The sequence below is a fragment of the Photinus pyralis genome, unplaced genomic scaffold, assembly GCF_008802855.1.
Source record: "Photinus pyralis isolate 1611_PpyrPB1 unplaced genomic scaffold, Ppyr1.3 Ppyr1.4_LG1, whole genome shotgun sequence".
NCBI classification, from domain to species: domain Eukaryota; kingdom Metazoa; phylum Arthropoda; class Insecta; order Coleoptera; family Lampyridae; genus Photinus; species Photinus pyralis.
The window spans coordinates 60,038,059-60,058,947 of NW_022170249.1; the positions used below are offsets into that span (position 1 = coordinate 60,038,059).

At 33.5% G+C, this 20,889-nt stretch overlaps 3 protein-coding genes across 6 annotated transcripts; 2 read left to right on the forward strand and 1 right to left on the reverse strand.

Moving 5' to 3' along the window:
• Nucleotides 1-17: 17 nt before the first annotated feature.
• Nucleotides 18-8,968, reverse strand: LOC116177078 (protein ANTAGONIST OF LIKE HETEROCHROMATIN PROTEIN 1-like). Of its 4 annotated transcripts, XM_031495971.1 has the most exons (5): nt 7,032-8,968; nt 6,822-6,944; nt 6,115-6,578; nt 334-6,056; nt 135-288 (listed from the first exon to the last, which is right to left on the reverse strand). In XM_031495971.1, the coding sequence occupies exons 1-4, from the start codon at nt 7,120-7,122 to the stop codon at nt 5,910-5,912; spliced, it is 825 nt and encodes a 274-aa protein (XP_031351831.1). In that variant the 5' UTR covers nt 7,123-8,968; the 3' UTR covers nt 135-288; nt 334-5,909. The 4 variants fall into 4 exon arrangements, with proteins under 4 accessions (XP_031351822.1, XP_031351831.1, XP_031351814.1 ...); XM_031495954.1 differs by lacking the exons at nt 6,115-6,578; nt 6,822-6,944; nt 7,032-8,968 and having other exon boundaries at nt 334-735; nt 1,036-3,657; nt 3,848-4,563; XM_031495962.1 differs by lacking the exons at nt 6,115-6,578; nt 6,822-6,944; nt 7,032-8,968 and having other exon boundaries at nt 18-288; nt 334-735; nt 1,036-4,563.
• On the forward strand, nt 4,515-5,926 carry LOC116177102 (putative nuclease HARBI1). The gene is made up of 4 exons (XM_031495980.1): nt 4,515-4,753; nt 4,803-4,971; nt 5,016-5,326; nt 5,380-5,926. The coding sequence occupies exons 1-4, from the start codon at nt 4,579-4,581 to the stop codon at nt 5,844-5,846; spliced, it is 1,122 nt and encodes a 373-aa protein (XP_031351840.1). The 5' UTR covers nt 4,515-4,578; the 3' UTR covers nt 5,847-5,926.
• LOC116177127 lies at nt 8,448-20,536 on the forward strand. The gene is made up of 7 exons (XM_031496010.1): nt 8,448-8,529; nt 18,827-19,034; nt 19,092-19,411; nt 19,460-19,677; nt 19,732-19,891; nt 19,950-20,074; nt 20,121-20,536. Exons 1-4 carry the CDS (start codon nt 8,524-8,526, stop codon nt 19,496-19,498), a joined length of 573 nt encoding a protein of 190 aa, XP_031351870.1. The 5' UTR covers nt 8,448-8,523; the 3' UTR covers nt 19,499-19,677; nt 19,732-19,891; nt 19,950-20,074; nt 20,121-20,536.
• Nucleotides 20,537-20,889: the final 353 nt, after the last annotated feature.

Here is a 20,889-nt window from a genome sequence, read left to right on the forward strand (position 1 = left end):
AGCGACATATTTATGAACGAATAATGTGTTTTATTATAAGTACATATACCTATTACAATAGTGAAGCTATATAATCTCTTTTTATTTCTGCATTTCTTCCAACATCTTCCTCATAAAATTCTGCATGCTGTATACCTATGTCATCACCATTGTGACCATTGTCATTCTGGTTATCTGCATCATTATCGATGATCAGAATAAAGTTATGCAGAATACAAGCTGCCAATATAACTTGAGGTAGTTTATCTGCTAGAGACATATCAAGATATTTTAGTCTTCTCCATTTTCCTGCAAAAAGAATCAGGTTTGTTCTCTTTTGAGCATATTCATTACCTTTCAATAGACCAAAGCACCTTTCGATCATCGACCGTATGCTACTCATCACTTCGTTAAACCGAATTTGTACTTCTGTAAGGTGGCCATTATCCCTGTATGGTTTTAAGAGATTATCAAGCAGCGGATAAGCTGCATCTCCGAGTAAGTGTTGCTGTGGTGTTAATAAAGCAGGATTGTTTACAAGTCTATTATAGATTGGGCTATTTCTAAAAATTCGCGCATCATGCAGTCGGCCTGGCATACCAATATATACATCTGTAAATATTAATTTATCGTTGCAAATTCCTTGTAAAACCACCGAGTGTACATCTTTTCTATTAAAGAAATCTACGGGGTTATGTGTTGGTTGTTTTATTTGTATGTGGGTTCCATCTATAGCACCCACGACACCTGGTATGCCTGGTAAATATATTATTTAGTTACCTATAGGTATTGGGGATAGAGTGGGACTCTGGAGTGTGATATAATAGCGACTTTCATCATACTCCTAGGAGTATACTCAAAGGTAGCGATAGTAGGGGCCGCCCCAAGATTTACACATGCTTTCCCTTTTTGGGTTAAAGTAATTATTTCCTCTCCCCAACTCTCAGTACTACCTTTATACGTGGTCCTAGTGGCAAACGTGTGAAATTTTGGGGCAACTCCTATTACAGGTACTATATGAGACCCCAGAGCCCTACTCTAACTACACATATTTACCATATTTTGTTTCTATTCTTGATGCTATTTCGTTACATGTTCTCGCATTTGGCCACTCAATAAATTGGTGCGTTAAATGACCCACCGCAGAAATAAAATTCATAAAAATATAGTGGCCTGATCCACTCGACAGATTAAATCTGTCCCCGACAGCCAAGAAGCTTTCTTGCTTTGCCAGAAGCCAAATGGAAAAAAGAACTTGCTTTTCAATCGGAACCGAATGTTTATCGGGTAAATGATTACTAACAAGACCTATTAGCTGCTCCACTGCCATCCGGGACATTCGAAAGTGATTCTTGAACTCACTAACTGTGTACTGGGGTACTGTAACTTCAACGTAATTTTCATTACGCACAGGCTGCGCATGATGATTGGCCTCATCATCAACCGCATTATCATCTAGAATATACACTACGCCGTTTAAGTTTACATCGTCGTTGAATAAGAAATCCACAATATTTGGTTCGATCATGTTAAAAAATTTATATTTTATAACATAACCTCAAATGCAAGTGGCACTCAGCTTAAGTGTGTCATTCAGGGAACATGGGTGGCTAACCTTAGCAACTTGTTAGCCATCTAAGCATCAGCCGTCAGCTGCTGACCGTCCCTGAACGCGCCCATTGTTTGTTTTACGATTAAACTAACAGTGGACCTGCCAATGCGATACGAAGATGCAATGGAAAAGGTGTTATCACCGGTTGCCAAAAATCTAAAATAATAACCAAATAAAAGAATACATCCCACCAGTAAGTTTACCAACCGCAAACTTATTGCAAGACGTTGACTTGGAGATATCACTCCACGGTTACTTTTTTGATTTAAATGTGGGCCGACTAAACTCAACAAATGAGGAGCAGACTTGCAAAACGCGTTTTGTCCAAAATTGTAAATTTTCAGGAATGACAAAAAACTACTACGTACAATACGAGTTACTTACGGACTTGCGTTTGGTATTAAAAAATCTATTAAAAATAGCATGAGAAATTACTAAATTTGCAGACTGGAAAAAGCCAAAGTGGCTTTACTATTTCAAAAAAACTGTTGGACAAAATGCTATTTGCAGGTCACTAGTTGACAAACAGCATTTTGATTGTCCATCCAACAGATCACTGGGTATAATAAATTTGGAAATGAAACAAACATATTGTCGATAACGTTTACTTGTATTATTTACAAACTTTAAATGAAATTAACCTCTTCCATGTCGTTACATTCACATTCTTCATTTGCTTCTATTTCCCCATCTTCACGTTGTTCTTCAAAAATTGGAACTAACCATGCCAGTTCTGGATCATTGTTCCACTTTTCTCCAGATAATGATTCTAATAATTTTTTTAAACTGTCTATTTTTTTTTTCTTTATCTGATGTCCCAAAGGTAGCCATGGCACGACTACCTGGTCGAATCGTGTGCGTGGTTTTAGTAAAGATTGGAATTTGTTTGTATCAGTGCGATAGAGTACTTCACTTTTCACTAAAATATTGTTGGCGGAAACATTCTTTTTAATAAAAAATCTTCGGCAAGAACTTATGCCATTCACTTTTTTGAGCCACTGCAGCATATTTTTTACATCAAGCAGATTCCAATCAGACCCAAGTTTTCGTACCTCGCCCACTTTAGTGTACAATTCCCAATATGCGTCTGGAGTTTTTATGAGACTGTGGGACCTTAATATTTTTTCGATGCGTCCAAAGATTCGATCGGCAGGAAGATAAGAGTGACCTCTGATCGGAAATATAATTTCTATTTCCTTTATTTTTTCGCCTGACGTATGGAGCCAAAACATCAAAGCATGTATGACGTGACTATTTTTGTTTTGCCCCCCACAGCCGTCGGCAAAAAAACGGATCTTCGTCGCATCTTCAGGAAATTCAGTTCTTTTTAAAAAATCAATAATGGCAGATGATGTCTCAGTAGCCCCCCTTCCTGCTTGGTGTTCCATCCACGTGTAAAATATTGGTTCTTGACAATTGAGTTTGGTAACGCAAAAAAAATATATTGACAGCTGTTGAGCGTAAAATGCCTCTTGAATAGGTACTTTTGGCAATACCTGAACTTGCTGTAAGTCGAAGCAGTACGAAACTGTATTAGGCACTTCAGTTTTCATTAACTTATGGAATTGTGTGGCACGAAATTTGTGTACTTTCAGTTCAGTGGATATTTTCTGCTTTTCAGAAGAGCTTTGAGACATACTTATTTTGGTTTGTGTTCTTACACAATAGCTACAAACATCAGTAGCAGGACTGCCGAATCCAATATTGAAATATTTACTGAACACCCGACTGAAGTACTTGTAATTCACTTTTAAACCTTCTGGTGAGTTTTTGTTATATAACTGCCAAAGAATAGAAATGTTGTACTCCGAAGATATGTAGATCCGTCGAGACTTCTGTCTTCCATAGTGGCTCTCTTTTCCTTGTAATTGACTAATGAACGACTTTACAGCATCCAATTTGTCTACAAACTTAAAAGCTCGTCTATCGCCTCCTCTTTTTTCTTTTATAATTTCCTCCCCAGCCTGGAGTTTCTTGCAAATTGTGTTTAGTCTCCTTTGACAAACGTTGTATACAGCCATTACAAACTTTTGACAAATTTGTACTTTTTGTCGACTGATATATACCTGTAAAAATTCGAATATAACACACCTACTAAGTGAAAAAAGCAGTAAAAGATCAACAAAAGCTCGAGAACTTTAATATTCTTTCCAACATAAAAAATGGTTGCACCAAATTGTTGATGAAACACGACGTATGTAAGACTCAAAACATGGAGTCTTTTATCAAAAACGACGTATGTACTTTTATACTTACATGATATTTTGCAGACAAGGAGTGCGGTTTTCCATCAGATTTGCGAGCTCTTTTTCGTTTAGGGATATCCAACTCAATGTTACTGGCTAATATTCCATCTTGAATAACTTTATTGGGATTTTTGTAAAAAACTTCCCGAAGTTTAAGTATATCATCTCGCCCTACTTGCCCACACTGCAGTTTTGGATTATTCTTATGATTACAAACTATATTAAATTGTTGTAAATCAGGATCATGGTTTGAATATCTGACTTGCTTCTTTCTCTCCCTGGATGTTAAATTTGCTTGTCGTTTCCGGCTACCACGGTCACAATCACCAACAATATGCTCCCCATCTGCAGATTCCATTGTAATTGAAACGTTGCGAAAAAGATGCAAACTAAACACACAATACTGCAAAATAAACCGAAACGACACTAAGAGCAGTAACCTAACTGTTATAAAAACAGCGTGTTTACGGCTGGACTGAATGCGTTTTGTTCGTCTCACGGACAAAATGCTATTTGTTTGTCTAATGTCGATGGACTAAATGCATTTTGCATGTCCAAGTGAATTTCACAACACATTTCAAGTGGGACATAATAGGCATTTACGATAATTATACCGGTAGATAATTTCTGGTGCAATGCGGTAACCAGCTGATTGCACCACTGCATACCGTTTACCATATATTTGCCGAACGCAAAGGCAGCAGCTGATTTAAATGTTTTCAAATCCATAACCTCTACAAAATGGATAACTTGAAAAGAAACGTAATTATTGGAGTACTTAATGAAGTTTTAGATGATGATAGTGATGATGAGTTAATTGCAATAGTTTGTAGTAGTTATAACTCGATTGAACGTAAATCTCGTGTGTGTATTAGAAACTATGTAGAAAATATAGTGCGCGCTTACAGTTTTGATGGTATGTATTAGCAACGTGTAGAATTTATTATTCCATTTCAAACTTATAGATTTCAAAAGCCACTTTAGAATAAGTAGAATTACTTTTGAAAATTTGGTGCAAGTTTTGGGGCCATCTCTAAAAGAACGTAATGTACAAGGGATAGGACGGCATTGCCATTCGCCTGATTTGCAACTCCTAGTATCGCTAACCATGTTTTCAAACCAAACAGTGTACAGGTTAGTAAATTAAACGTGAATAAAAATTCGTATAATATTTACAGACTATTATCTGACAAATTTGACATCTCTAAATCAACAGCGTGGTTATATGTTCGGAAAGTAACAGAAGCTTTAAAAGAGGTGTCCTCCATTTATATTTCATGGCCAACAGGTGCTACAGCAAATAATATAAGTGAGAAATTTAAAGAGCGTCAGAACTTTCCAGGAGTTATTGGCGCCATAGATGGGTGTCACATTTTAATTACACCCCCTAGAAATGTCCAAGGTTCTTATTGTAATCGAAAGGGCCAACACAGTATAATATTACAAGGCGTTTGTGATGCAAACTACATGTTTCTCGATGTTTTTGCAGGTGAGTTTTATTACTGTTATTATACGGATATTTATAATTTCATATATTAACAGGTTTTCCAGGCAGCGTCCATGACGCAAGAGTTTTCTACAATTCTCCATTAGGTACAAAAATGAGAGAAAATCCTGGTGAATTGTTTCCCAACAATACACATATCTTAGGAGATTCTGCATATAAGTGCTCTAATTACTTATTAACACCATATCGTGACAACGGCCATTTGAGCAGAAAACAAAAAAATTACAACTTCAAACATTCTAGTACACGAGTGTACGTGGAACAAACTTTTGGTTTATTGAAAGGGCGGTTTCGAATTTTAAAACATGTTCATATGTACAATGTAGAACTTATCCCTGATTTAATCTTGGCATGTTGTGTGTTGCACAATATATGTATGAAAAACAATGATGAAATTGATGTTGATACCTTTGAAGATAAAGATGATTATTATAATAATGGAGATGAAGATTTTAGAAAAGTGGGCAAAAGGGAATATATTGCTGATTTATTAATGAATTAATTAACAAATACATTAAGTTTAGTTGTAAAATTCACAACTTCATTTTAATAAAATCAAATATTTTTATTCTTTTTTAAGAAGTCCTATTAACTCCCGTAACATTGTCATTTTTTCATCATGACGTTCCTTGGCCTCTTTTCTTAGAGTCGATACCCACGCAGGTTCTTCATTTGACATTTTTCGACGTTTATTACGAACAGGTTCAGGACACTGAAGTACCATGCATAAAATTATTAAAACCTATAATTGTGTTATAATATTAACTTACCTCGCTTTCATTGCTATTTTCTACTTGCGTAGAAGAACCAGGTGATCCTACCGAACTTGTGGAAGGTGAGAGATAAGGTAATGATACAACTGAATGGTTATCTGTTGAAAGGTTTGCTGATTTTAAAGTATTTAATGATGTGGCAAATGTTGACACAGTTGCCTTGGGATTTATGTCAGGTGCACTCCCAAATACTCTTTCAAACATGTCCATATAAGGCCACACAATTGCCCCTCTTCCTGATGACTTATTATTATCCTTTATTCTTTTATAGGTCTTTTTTAGGTTCCTAAATTTTAAATCGCATTGATCTCCTGTAAATAAATACCCTCGCTTTGACATCTCGTTGGCTATTCGAAGCCAAACTGATTTATTAGTTTTCTTTGGCGATTTAAAAGAACCAATATGATCTTCATATAAAGACAATAAAAGCAGAGTGCTTTCATGGGTCCATCGTTGTGTTTCTGCAACAATATGTATATCAATAATGCAGCAATTACAATGCAGAATTATATTTCAGTTTAGGACACCTTGCACTCGCGCGACTAATTTGTTAAAAAGCAAAAAATTACTGCGCTACAGTATTTGGTACATTAAACATGGTGGATAAATAACCAGGTACTTAGTATTTTTATGGCATAAATTTAGTGGGTATTAAATTAATAGAACCTATGAGTGCAATGTGTCATAAAAGGAGGCAAAAATACCTTCATGTTGATCTGTATCATCCGCGGTAACCGTTAAATTCTCTTCATTATCTTCAGTAGTTTCTCGCAGGTTTAACGCTGCTCTCGTCTCTTCATTATTAGGTATATATAATGTGCAGTCATCTGAATTGGGAGCAAAACATGTATCAATTTGTAATTAGGGTGAAATATAACTTAAAAATACACAAAATATTCCTATTAGGTACTTACCTGTTGGATTGTACACAAGAATCTGATTGTCCTTAAATATGACATTGTTGCTTTCATCCACAACAGCTTGGAAATTGTTTAAAGAACACATACTTCAAATTAATTATGTGTTGCTTAACGAAATAATTTTATTTTATAGGAGTTTGAGGTTATAAAACAGCACCACACCTCTCTAACCGATAACATTCACCGGTCCACTTGTGGTGCACCAGGTTCATAAACACCGTAAAGTTCGGTACATTAAAGAACGATGGTAGGTAGATGGAAATGAATTGTAGAACGCGCTCGGTACAAACCGGTATTTACCGGTGCAATTAACGTAAATGCCTAATGCGATTTGGACATCCAATATTATATGAAACGATAGAGATTCAAGTGTATATTGCAACGCCACCTTCAGTTGAAAAATTTAAAATTTGGACAAACTGCGTTTTGCAAGTCTGCTCCTCAAATGATCAAAGCGAAAGGAAGACATTCGAGTATAAGTAAAAAACCATTCACGATCATACATTTTCATTTCCAAAAAAAGCCTCAGTATTCTCCATCCAATTGTCTATTCTGATTTAAGGGTCGCACCCACCATCGTCTTTTCTTAACTCCATTACCCAGAGTTGTTTTATTTCGATTACGAGTGTACAATAGCAATGTTAAGCAAAATGCATAATCATTTTTAGCCATTTCTTCTTTGCCGCGTATTTCAGGATTACCTTCGATGTGAACACACACAAATTTTACGAATTGTGGTTACGTTTATGATTTCGTTTACGTTTGATGTGCAACCGCCTTAACACATCCAAATATAAACATAACCGCACTAATTTAAAGTAACCTCATTAACCTTACTCACCCAGCAAACACAGAACGTATTTGTTACGTACCATTTTGTCGCAAACATGTCTACATTGGTACGTTTGAATGTTGCGCATTGATTACGTTTAAAATGCATTAGGTAAAACATAAAAATTTACCCTGAAATATGTTTCATAAAAAATACCCAAAAAGAGTGTAACTGGATTCATTCAATATATGCATCGGCTACATTTAATGGTACATGTTTGTTGCGTACCCTACACGTAAGGCGTTAACGTTTATTAGATACGCGTTTGTTGCAAATTACTTATTTATTGTAAAATGTTTCATTTACGTACATGTTGCACATAATAGAGGTGAACAAAACACAATTGATTCATAACTTATACGATTTTTCTGTGCGTGATCGAACAAAACAGTTACGTCTCATAGACGCAAAATTTATGCCCAAAATATGTAACACCTGTTTTCACAATCGGGAACGACAAACCATCACGTGATAGTCAGTGACATGCGGAGAGTGGCAAGTGCGACCGGTTTGCATCGACTTGAACTTGATGAATCATTTCCGTTTGCAATTTGTTTACAAGCGGTGCACGACGTTTTTTTTTTAGTAAAAGTGAACTATTTTTGAATTTGTTTCAACTTGGGCAGTGCATACTTCATTGTATATTATAATATCATGTCGGTAAGTATGTTTTTATTATTGCCATTTTTGAATTATGACATAAAAATAAGGTCGGTGGGTGCAGTGGGTGTGTAGCTTATTTTCATTTGTACTTGCTTTTGTATTTAACTGGAATTATTCCAGAACTTACAACCACCAAGTTTGAATCGTTGCTTTATAAAAACTTCAACTATAGCGCTCTTACCTTAAGTAAACGAACGATATACGTATTAGTCGTATTACCATCAGCGGTATAATTGCTGAAAGATAGATATAATAGCTATACCTCTACCCTAACCTTGATGCAATTTGCAGCATAATTATGCGTATTGAGAAAGCTACACCCTCGGCTACACCCAAATGAAACTATGAAAAGAGTAACCATTAAATTTCACCTACATCAAGTTAGCAATAGATTCCAGCAATAGACCTTATTTCATATAAAATAATAAAATAAAGTTTGAAGTCACCTCAAATGGACTTGCACACATGAAGTTAAAAGTTTTTATAAAAAAATTTTTTATTAATAATATTAGGGGTTGAAAGGGGGTTAAAAAATAAGGGTAACTTTGTTGGTACAGGTTTTTTTCCCATTTTTTAAAAAGTACAATAAACTTAAAGTGCAAGCACTATAATTGTCAAAATTTCAAAATGTAACCCCGCGCCGTTTTGGAAATAATTGATTTTTTCGGTTTTTTTGCGGTTATTTATTGCGAGGGGTGTAATTTGTGTGGTGCATCAAATATTTTTGTTTTCAGTTATGATTTTTATTATATGGTCTAATAGTAGTCTAATGTCCAAAAATAAAAATGTAACCCCGCGCCGTTTTGGAAATAATTAATTTTTTCTGTTTTTTGCGGTTATTTATTGCTAGGGGTGTAATTTGTGTGGTGCATCAAATATTTTTGTTTTCAGTTATGATTTTTATTATATGGTCTAATAGTAGTCTAATGTCCAAAAATAAAAATGTAACCCCGCGCCGTTTTGGAAATAATTAATTTTTTCTGTTTTTTGCGGTCATCTATTGCTAGGGGTGTAATTTGTGTGGTGCATCAAATATTTTTGTTTTCAGTTATAATTATTATTATATGGTCTAATAGTAGTCTAATGCCCAAAAATAAAAATGTAACCCCGCGCCGTTTTGGAAATAATTAATTTTTTCCGGTTATTTATTGCTAGGGGTGTAATTTGTGTGGTGCATCAAATATTTTTGTTTTCAGTTATGATTTTTCTAATAGTAGTCTAATGTCCAAAAATAAAAATGTAACCCCGCGCCGTTTTGGAAATAATTAATTTTTTCTGTTTTTTGCGGTCATCTATTGCTAGGGGTGTAATTTGTGTGGTGCATCAAATATTTTTGTTTTCAGTTATGATTTTTTATATGGTCTAATAGTAGTCTAATGTCCAAAAATAAAAATGTAACCCCGCGCCGTTTTGGAAATAATTGATTTTTTCGGTTTTTTGCGGTTATTTATTGCGAGGGGTGTAATTTGTGTGGTGCATCAAATATTTTTGTTTTCAGTTATGATTTTTATTATATGGTCTAATAGTAGTCTAATGTCCAAAAATAAAAATGTAACCCCGCGCCGTTTTGGAAATAATTAATTTTTTCTGTTTTTTGCGGTCATCTATTGCTAGGGGTGTAATTTGTGTGGTGCATCAAAGATTTTTGTTTTCAGTTATGATTTTTTATATGGTCTAATAGTAGTCTAATGTCCAAAAATAAAAATGTAACCCCGCGCCGTTTTGGAAATAATTGATTTTTTCGGTTTTTTGCGGTTATTTATTGTTGGGGGTGTAACTAATGTTACTCGTGTTGTTGCGATAATTATTGGTAGTGTTTTTATTCAACAGTAATAATGTAATCCACTAGCAGCCTGGCAAAGAATAATTACAAATTGTGTTGGAGAACGAAATTAATTGTAACAAACGAATTTATATATTTATATTGCTAAAAACATAATATATAAAAAGTTTACTTTTTTTGGTACTTATAGCTTTTAGTTACCTTGAATGTATGTTCCGTTTTAAAACGCAACATAAAGATTTAGCATGTTTAAATATAAAATTTCTCTATCATAGAAAGTGTCAGTAAGCATAAACAATCAAAAGAAAATTGCAGTACCATATCAAGTTATCATCATATACGTTTTGGTTAGAAATTCTAGTTTTATTTTAAATACTTTTAAGTAAATTTGTACCATTCTAAAAATTTGTTTAGGGTGAAATATTAAAAATTAGTTTCTGCATTTTTAAAGCTTTTTTTTTGTTATTGTACAATAGATAAAAACTTTAAATTTAACATGCGAAATCTCTATGTTGCGTTCCGAAACGGGACTACAATGGTGATGTCTATTATATTTACAAGAGTGTCTTAAGTTTTACATTTTTTACAAATATAATTTTGACTATTTTCCATTGTGATGTTAGCGCATATTTGATGATCATTCCTATTACATTGTGTACACATAATTTCACCGTTTTCACCAGCACAGTACAAACATAACATATTAATTTTAACAGACGACGAAAGTATCAGTTTTTTTAAATAATGTCTATACGCAGCGGGATTAAAATGACGATCCATTTTGTAATTTTTTATAAAACATTCTTCATAGTAAATTATGTACACCCCACAATTAAAATTATCATTTTGTTCTGGATAATCTATGTTGTTTATTATTTTCACTTCCACGTTTAAATTGTTTTTTTAAATTGTTTTATTGCATTGCAACGAATACTACTATGTCTGTATTTTAAATGAGACGGATCATAAAAAATTAATGTTTTTGTTGTGAGGTCTACTAATATCAGCATCCAATGCCCATTGTTCATATTATTAGTTGAATGAAATACAGGAAATAATAACTTTGTTTCAGTGCTAATATGCCCTATGTCTACACTTCGGTTTGTAGTTATTATTTCCTGTACCTGGTAAGTCATAATAGCTTTGGCATTGTCCCGTTCACCTAATATGGTTAAGCAATAATCTACTAAGAAATTATCTAGCCACATATCTAACCTATTTATGTGATCGTCTAAAGTTTTGTAACTTTCGTAGTAAAGTTTTTCATTTTTATGCATGGACACTACATAATTCACTCCGTAATCAAACAACTGCACATCACACGGATTCACTTTTTTGTAATAATCATTGTTGTATTCTTGATTCGATGTCATCTCTGATTGCTTAGTTGTTAGCTTCTTCAAAATTTTGCTCATCTCCGGTTGTTTAGTTGTTTGCTTCGTTAAAATTTTGCTCATTTGATGTACTGTCTGTTGCCGGAAGTAGCTGTGAGTTTTCTTACGTCTTTTGTTCCACTGTTCTTCTGGATTTAAAGTATGATTGTTTTTTCTTTTTGTTGCACATTTCCGATTTTCTATAGGTATGGTATTTATCTTCTCTATAAACACTAAGTAAATATTTTCTTACAGCACGTAAAAATCGCGAACATTTAAGATTTACTTTATTTTCTAAAATGTTATTTTTTAACAACCCAAACCAGTTTTCTACAATAGCATTAGATGACCGTGTTCCCGTATGAATGTTGGTCCAAAGCGGTAAGTATGGGATGTAATGTTTCAATAAAATTTGTAATAACTCTTCACTGTAATACGGATTTTTGGTAGAACTAAATTTATGCAATTGTGCAACAGCTAAAATTTCTGTTTTTAAATGATCAAAATATTGATAAAAACGACTATTTTCGTAAAATGTAGATGCTTTTTGGTGACGATGTTGATCAGTAATTTGATCGTCTTGTTGGTCCTCCAATGAAGACTGATCGGAACGCTTCAATGCATTATTTAAAGCAATTGAAACATAATTATTTTCATATTCCAGTACAGTTAAAATGATTATAGTTTCTATTGTAGCACAAATTTTTTCAAAATTTTCTTCGTCATATAGCGAAGCAAACAGTTGTTTTAATACACGATTAGCTACTTTGTCAATCACATGAATATTTAATTGATGTCTCTAGCCATTAACTTAAAGAGATGAGCACAACATAGTTTAATAATAACAAAGTGGTCTACCGGCAACGAGGAATCATTAATTTTTTCAAAAAAAGTGTTACAATAACTGCTTAACGATATATTGTTCCAGGCTTCTGAGGTTCCGTTGATTATTGCCATGCTAAAATCGATTGTGACGGTTTTAAATGCGGGCCATTTGATGTTATTTCTTATGGCATAGTATTTAAACTGTATCAACCATGACCCGATAGAAGCGGTATGATGTGAACAGGTTACCATTTCCATTACAGGAATAACCCGGTTGTGGGCAGTGCGTATTACTCCAGCATAATAATAAATTCGTTTGTATCCATACAATGGCTTCCTTACTACTGATCCTGTAGCGTCAATATGGATCTCTCGAAACTTATCATTTTTCAACAAGTTTAATTGCTCCTTGCTGAAAACATGCACATTCAATGGTTGTGATACGGAAAACACATAATGTGGATTAGCTCTAGCAAAGTAAATAAGGTCTATAATGTCGTCTCTACTGCGATCATTTGCCGAAAGGGTTTCATATTTTACTTGCCGATATACACTTTCTGATTTTATTCTGTTTAGGTTTTTCGTTTTCATCAATAAATTGTGCGACGATTTAATATCTTCTCCTCGAATTTTGATAGCTGTTGAAGTTAATAGTCTTCTTCCCAGTATTTGCCTTTCAACTCCGCGAACATGTCCGGTTAGATTATGTTGATGAGAAAAATTGAAAGACGTGCTATAAACGGTGATATTCAGTTCTTCATTTTCAGACCACGTACACAACAATTTAAAATGTTTGCAGGTTATATGAGCGCAGTATCCGTATATCACAATAGAGTCATTTCTTAAATAGTTGGTGTTTTTAAAATTCAAAATGCAAATGTTATTTACTAGTTTAAACCTTTCTTTAATTAAAAATATATGAACGTTGTCTTTTTTAAACTTTCCAGTTAATTTGTTAAAAACTTCAACTGTTTCGTGTTTATACAACTGAAAATTTCCTTCGGGAATAACAAAATTTTTGTTTTCACATAAATCTACAGGATAAACATTAGTAGAATTTAATGGTACTGCGTTTTTGTTTACAGTATTGTTACGCTGGTAAACTCCTTCCATATAATGATCAGTAGGATCTAATTCCGTGACATCTAAAATTGTTCAGCGGAGAGTTTTCTGCGAGGTTCTCCAATGATGCTGATTTGTCACGCACTTGAGAGTCTTTATCAATAGAATCGATTTCATCAAATATTCCACTATTCACAGAAATGGCAGAGGTAGATTGGGGCCAGTTGTTATCTATAGTTACAGCACTTATATTTAAATCAAATAAGGCACTATCGAGGGAACTATTTTCTACAGATTTACAATTGTCATTTTTAATGTTTGTAATGTATTGATGTTCACTGCAATCATTTGTAATAGAACTGCTACTTTGCACTTTCATCAGTTTTTCTAATTGTGAACAATGTCTTTTTATAAAGTTGACAACGTTTATTAAATTTACCTTGTCGTTAAAGTCCAAGTTAAATAATTCACATACATGTCTAACGATCGGCGATGCACTTTTCAAACGATAAATTTGATAACGGTTAATATCACGTTTTTTTAAGAAAATTGCCAAAGTTAGAACGTCCAGACATAATGGCGCCATAATTCACACAAGCACGAGTTTCAAAACCATTTAACACCAGAATAATACAACCTGATGAAGGAACAAGTGACACAGGCGTAAGTGAATATGATTTTATTTTGCCGATGGAACTTTTACTAAGGGATCCATTTATCAATTCTTCATCATCAAAAACCACAAAGTTTACGAACATTTTCTATGTATGAAAAGGATCTATGTATGACTTTATTAACAATGAAACACGTTTACCGCATAAAACAGAACACTTTACGATGAATAAAATGCTACGTAGCAAAATATTTTTATTCCCTAATACGAGTAACTTGATCTTATCAGTAATTGTGTACAATCTAACAAGAAGCGCTCTTATTCCATTTCCTTTTTCTAAATTTGCAAATTAATAAATTTTTTATTAGTAGTTTGAGTCTAGTAATTCGAGATGGAAAACGAGACGGCAGACAAGCTATTAGCGTGATTTATTTTTGTGTACAGCAAAATAGGTAGGTATAGTAATTCAAGTTAAAATTATGTCACTGTTACGTATATTTACAATTGCAATGAAATTAATCGCTTATACAGTTCCGCACCTAGACGCCGGGCAAAATTATTGAAACATATATGCACTGATCAATATAATTAATAGATTCGCATCAATACTTCTATATTCCGTCTAAGTCTCCTAAACGTTGACATGGCCTTTTAATATACGAGATAATCAATGCAACAAATGCACCAAACAAGTTACACTCCTAGCTAGCAGTAGATGATCGCAAAAAATAGAAAAAATTAAATATTTCCAAAACGGCGTGGGGTTACATTTTTATTTTTGGACATTAGACTACTATTAGACCATATAATAAAAATCATAACTGAAAACAAAAATATTGGATGCACCACATTAGTTACACCCCTAGCAATAGATGACCGCAAAAAACAGAAAAAATTAATTATTTCCAAAACGGCGCGGGGTTACATTTTTATTTTTGGGCATTAGACTACTATTAGACCATATAATAAAAATCATAACTGAAAACAAAAATATTTGATGCACCACACAAATTACACCCCTAGCAATAAATAACCGCAAAAAACCGAAAAAATTAATTATTTCCAAAACGGCGCGGGGTTACATTTTGAAATTTTGACAATTATAGTGCTTGCACTTTAAGTTTATTGTACTTTTTAAAAAATGGGAAAAAAACCTGTACCAACAAAGTTACCCTTATTTTTTAACCCCCTTTCAACCCCTAATATTATTAATAAAAATTTTTTTAATAAAAACTTTTAACTTCATGTGTGCAAGTCCATTTGAGGTGACTTCAAACTTTATTTTATTATTTTATATGAAATAAGGTCTATTGCTGGAATCTATTGCTAACTTGATGTAGGTTAAATTTCCACTTTCCTAAAACACTGTGCAATAAATGTTTTGACGAAGATCTAAAACGGGGTCAATTTTATAATGGAGGGGAGAGGAACCAATTTCTCTACAATAATAAATTCTTACAACTTTAATCCTGCTAGGGGTACTAATAAATGACTGGTATAATTTGGAAGAAGTTTTCATTACCTACTTCCACAACAGTATTTCCATTTCTTCAATCGTTCGATTACTTATACCGAGAAATAAATTAAGCTAATTATAGGGCTTGTCGTGTAGTGTTTTAGAAGGGTGCAAATTTTGGTTGGGACTCTGTATGGGTATTATAATTGTCATTTTTTTACAAGGCAGCTTACAACATAGTTGACAGAATATGGTATTGATTTTTTGTCATGTTTGTCTGTCTGTCTGTTTGTAAACACTACAAGACAGACAGTAAGTCAGATCTAAACCAAATTTGACATACCCATAATTTCTACCTCATGAGAAGAACCCTATCAATTTTTAAACAAATCGTTTGCCTGTCAAGCCCATTTTTGAAGCTTTCTGGTTTTAATGCGGATATCCTATTGTACTAATTTTTTCTGTTAGGTTTTATAACTAAATGCGTAAACGCTCATATTGATTTTGTAGATGGCACATTTAGCGCAATGCCTCTCTTATTTATGAAGATATTTAAATGAAATTTTGAATGTCTGCACTTCAAATAAAAGAAAACGTAATACAACCTTGAAAATTTGGATGTGTGCATGCACAACGCCGAATTTCTTATTAATGAAGGTATGTAAATGAAACTTCATGTACAGGGTGTTACATACAGTATGTCCCCGGATTGACTTGACAACAGGAAAAAAATATTTATTATTGATTTTACGACAAAAAGTTATTCATTACCTATACAAAGTTTTTCTTGTTTTAAGAATAAGATTGATGTTCAAAGATTTTGGATTGAACGTACAGGGTGTTCGTAAATTAAGGAAACATGAAAACCTCTCAAGAGACAAGTTCGCGTATTTATTATTTTAGGGAAAAATTTTATTAAAGAAAAGTGTTTTTAATATAAAATAAAGCCTAAATACAAATTTTTATCTTGATTTTTTTTGTAAAATGCTGCAAATAGTTTCTGATGAAAGCCGCTATGAATAAAGAGAAAATTAGAAAAAATTTAGATATGAAATATACAAATTTTCAGATTAAATTTCCAATTTTATGATTCATTCTAGACTGTGATTTATTCTAGGGTGTAAAGCGAAAGCCTTTGGGAAACATAACCAAACGACACTTTAGGCGTATCGTACAAAACATGAAAAAAGATTGTCTAGAAAAAAATTTCTCTTCTAATGTTAAATTAATAGAAACCAACTGCGCAGTGGGTAATATTATGGAGGCAATACCTACTGACGTTCAAACTTCTCCAATTGCATCATGTTCTGTTATGCAAGTGGACCCCCCAACAATCCCTTCAACTTCTGGCTACCACACAATAACCATGACTGGTGCAGTTGATAATAGGGATCAAAATGTCGAAACAAATGCAATTATTAATGTGCATACTGGTAGATCAACCGAGACCTCCACAAAACAACAACTTGCTATTTGGGCTATCGAAAACCACATTTCCCAATCTGCTGTAAATAAACTTTTAGCAATTTTAAAGCCTCGCATTCCTGAATTACCAAATGATGGTCGAACATTGCTGCGGACACCAAGACCAGGATTTTTCAAATTTGAAGATGTTCCTCCTGGTAAATACGTGCATTTTGGTGTTAAATCGGGTATCTTACACACACTTAAAAGGCATGGTGTATCTGTACTTAATATGGACTTACAATTAAAATTAAATATAGATGGATTGCCATTAAGTAAAAGCTCCACAGTGCAATTTTGGTGTCGATTATAAATGTTGAATTTAATGAACCTATAATAGGAGTTTATTGCGGGAAAAAGAAACCAGAGTCCTGTAACCTCTTTTTACAATATTTTGTGAAAGAAATGAAGTTGTTGAAGGAAACTGGAATTTCAGAGGGAGATATAAAGGCTACAATTGCAGTTAGTATAATTATTTGTGATGCACCTGCAAAAGCACTGATATTAAATGTGAAAGGGCACAACGCATATTTTGGTTGCAATAAATGCCACGTGGAAGGCAGTTTTATTAAGAATCGTATGACATATCAGTGTGTAGATGCGAAGCTACGTACAGACCAAGAATTTGAAAATAAGGTGGATGAAGATTATCATAAGGGAGATACTATATTAAAAGAGTTACATATTGGATTAGTGACACAAGTGGGTTTAGATTATATGCATCTTGTTTGTATTGGCGTTTTAAAACGGGTACTTAAATTTTACGTATATGGACCTTTTTTAATGTACGCCTTAAACAGGCCGAATTGAGTTTAATAGACGTACATATTGAATCTATAAAACAATATGTTCCAGTGGAGTTTTCAAGGCTACCTAGGTCATTACAAGAGCTTGATTTTTGGAAAGCTACTGAACTGCGTTTTTTTCTGTTGTACACTGGAACATCCATTTTAAAGCCTTATTTAAGAAAATCACAGCTGAAACACTTTATGGCTTTGCATATTGCCATGCGAATCTTGGCATCACCAAAAATGGCACACCAGGATTATGATTATCCACAAAGCTTACTAATTTTTTTCGTAGAAAATTATAAACATTTTTTTGGTGAAGAACACATTACATATAATGTGCATAATCTTATCCATTTAGTAGACGATGTAAAGAAATTTGGTTGTGTGGATCATTTCAGCGCCTTTCCATTTGAGAATTATTTGCATGAAATTAAAAACGTAATGAAAATTTCTGGTAAACCCTTACAACAGATTTCCAATAGGGTATTTGAACAAAGACAAAATTTCACACCTGTAACAAAAATTATTTACCCATATCTATTGCATTCTGAAAAAAACGATATCCTGTTTATGGAGAAAGATATACAACTGGATACTAGTTTAAGAAACAATTGTGTGTTATTGAGATCCAATGAAATACTGCAAATCACTAATATTATAAGTTCAACAGTGATCAAGGGACGAAAAATAAAAAATTCTGAAATTGACAACCTGTATCCTAGTATCTTAAAGATACGTACAATTGAATGTAATTATATGTTAGATGTAGAAGAAACATTTTCGTATAAAGATGTGGCTTGCAAGTGCATTAAAGTTCCTTCTCATGATGGAAATTTTTTTCAAGTGTTACCTTTGTTGCACCAGATGTAAAGTTAAAAAATGTAATACCCAGCAATGTTTATCCATTTATGTAATTTATTTTTTTAGTTAAATAGTTATGCAATTGTATATGACTTACCAGTATCGGATGATGGAGAGCAATATACAATTGTTTTGAAAAAATGGCTTCATGAAAAGGAGACTATAACTTACTTAAGCCATCCTACAAGCAAGGAGTACCAAAAATCGTTACGGCTTAAAAGAAATCCCGATAAGTTATGGAGTGTAACAGCGGTACAGGTCGTGGGATACTATGGTAATAAACTTTCTCAATCATTTATGTAATATACAACTCTGTGCTTACATTATATAGATACTTATGAACAGGCCAAGGCAAAAGAAACCAAATTATTGCAATATAAATCTTCATCTGAAGTGGAAGAAAATGTGACACACAGAAACAATAAGGCTCTAAGGGAACTCTGCACTAGTAGAAGGGACAGTGATTTCCATTACGAAGAGGACCAAGATTCGTTATCACCATTACCTCTTCCAAATCAGAATAAGTTGGATGAGGCGGGTATATCATTAGAGGATGTACCTGTAGTCATAATTCCGCCTCATGAAGAGATCCAAGTGCCGAAGTTGACTCTCCCGCATCATCAGCAGATAGTATGGTATCGAACCAAGCAGGTATGGCTTTCCCAGTAATAACTATATGTACACATGTATTATTTACAGTGTTCAACTTACTTCGAAGCATCAATGATCAATTGGTAAAGTGTGATTTATTATTGCAAAGTCACACAGATAAATTAAATGGTATAGAAAAAAAATTAAACATTTTACCATTCCAACAAGATATTCCAGTTTTATCCATCGAACTTCCCCTTAAAACAGTTGAAGAATTGGAACATTTTGAAGAAACTTTAAAAGACGAGACCCAATTGGCAGCATTGGTAAGCTTCTCTAATAGTTGTAGTAAAAGTAGGTAATGTCCCATTTCTTTGAAGAAACATATTTTGAAGCGCCTCGTCGAATCTACGGAGCGGAGTTCTGTTTTTAAAATGCTTTCTAAAATGTTCGATTTTGAACTGGCAACAATTTGTTCCTGGAAGGGTCGAAAACAAAATTATAGAACTGAAAACCTTGCACTGATTAAAATTCTGATTGGTAAGAGAAAAAGGTCTTGTAAATTTATATTTTATAAAGGCATATATTTATTCCATAGAAACAGTTCATGATTCTTTCCCTTACGCAAAGGATGGTGTGATCGAGCATGCAGGCATTGACTGGTTTCGAGCTGCTCAACAGCGATTTGCAAGAAGGAAGAATACACTGCAGTGACTTTACAAGGTTTGTTTAAATTAGGTTTGACACCAAATGTAAAAATTATTTGCAGTGTAATCAATGCAGTCACATGGGATTTCTTTATTTAAATTATGTTAAGTTAATTATTCATTGACTGAACTTTGATTAGGATAGTTTTTTATCTGTAAAAATTATTTGTATTCCTTGTTTTTTTTATTGTATGTGTGATTTCTTTAGGTTAAGTTATAATTCATTTACCTACCTACTGAAGGTTGTAATGGAGTGTTCTTTATATCTAGTTTGACGAATTATCTTGTAGTCACCTGTTTGTTGGTCACTTTTTATAATTAATATTTGTTCCCTTTCATTTTATTGCTTAATCATAGAATGATCAGTCCAATTCTGTAACTTGAAATAACCTTAGCAACTTGCTAATAGTGAAGGTAATTGCTACATGATCAGCATTTATTATGATCATATGGGGTTATTAAAAGAACAGTTTTTGCATCTCTGGTTTAAACCTGGTTACTCCGTTTTATTTTCCGAAAACGCCTCTGGTGCGTGAAATCCAAACTCGAACTTGTGTTCGAACAAAATTTGTGATTTTAAAACACGGTGCACTTTATGTTCAAACGCATTAAAAAACGCTCTTTATTTTGTTCGAGTACTCGGCCGGGTGTTCGAGCTATTTAAAAACACACCCATTTGAGTGCGTTTTTAAAGTGTTCCTGCTGGTCGAACACTTTTTAGTTGAACAGAATGATTCATTGGTCGAGCGTGTGTTCGAATCCCGCATTAAAAAACGACGCTTTGTGCAACTAACGTAACCTATATCCCATAGAGTAGTTTGTCTATGTTTA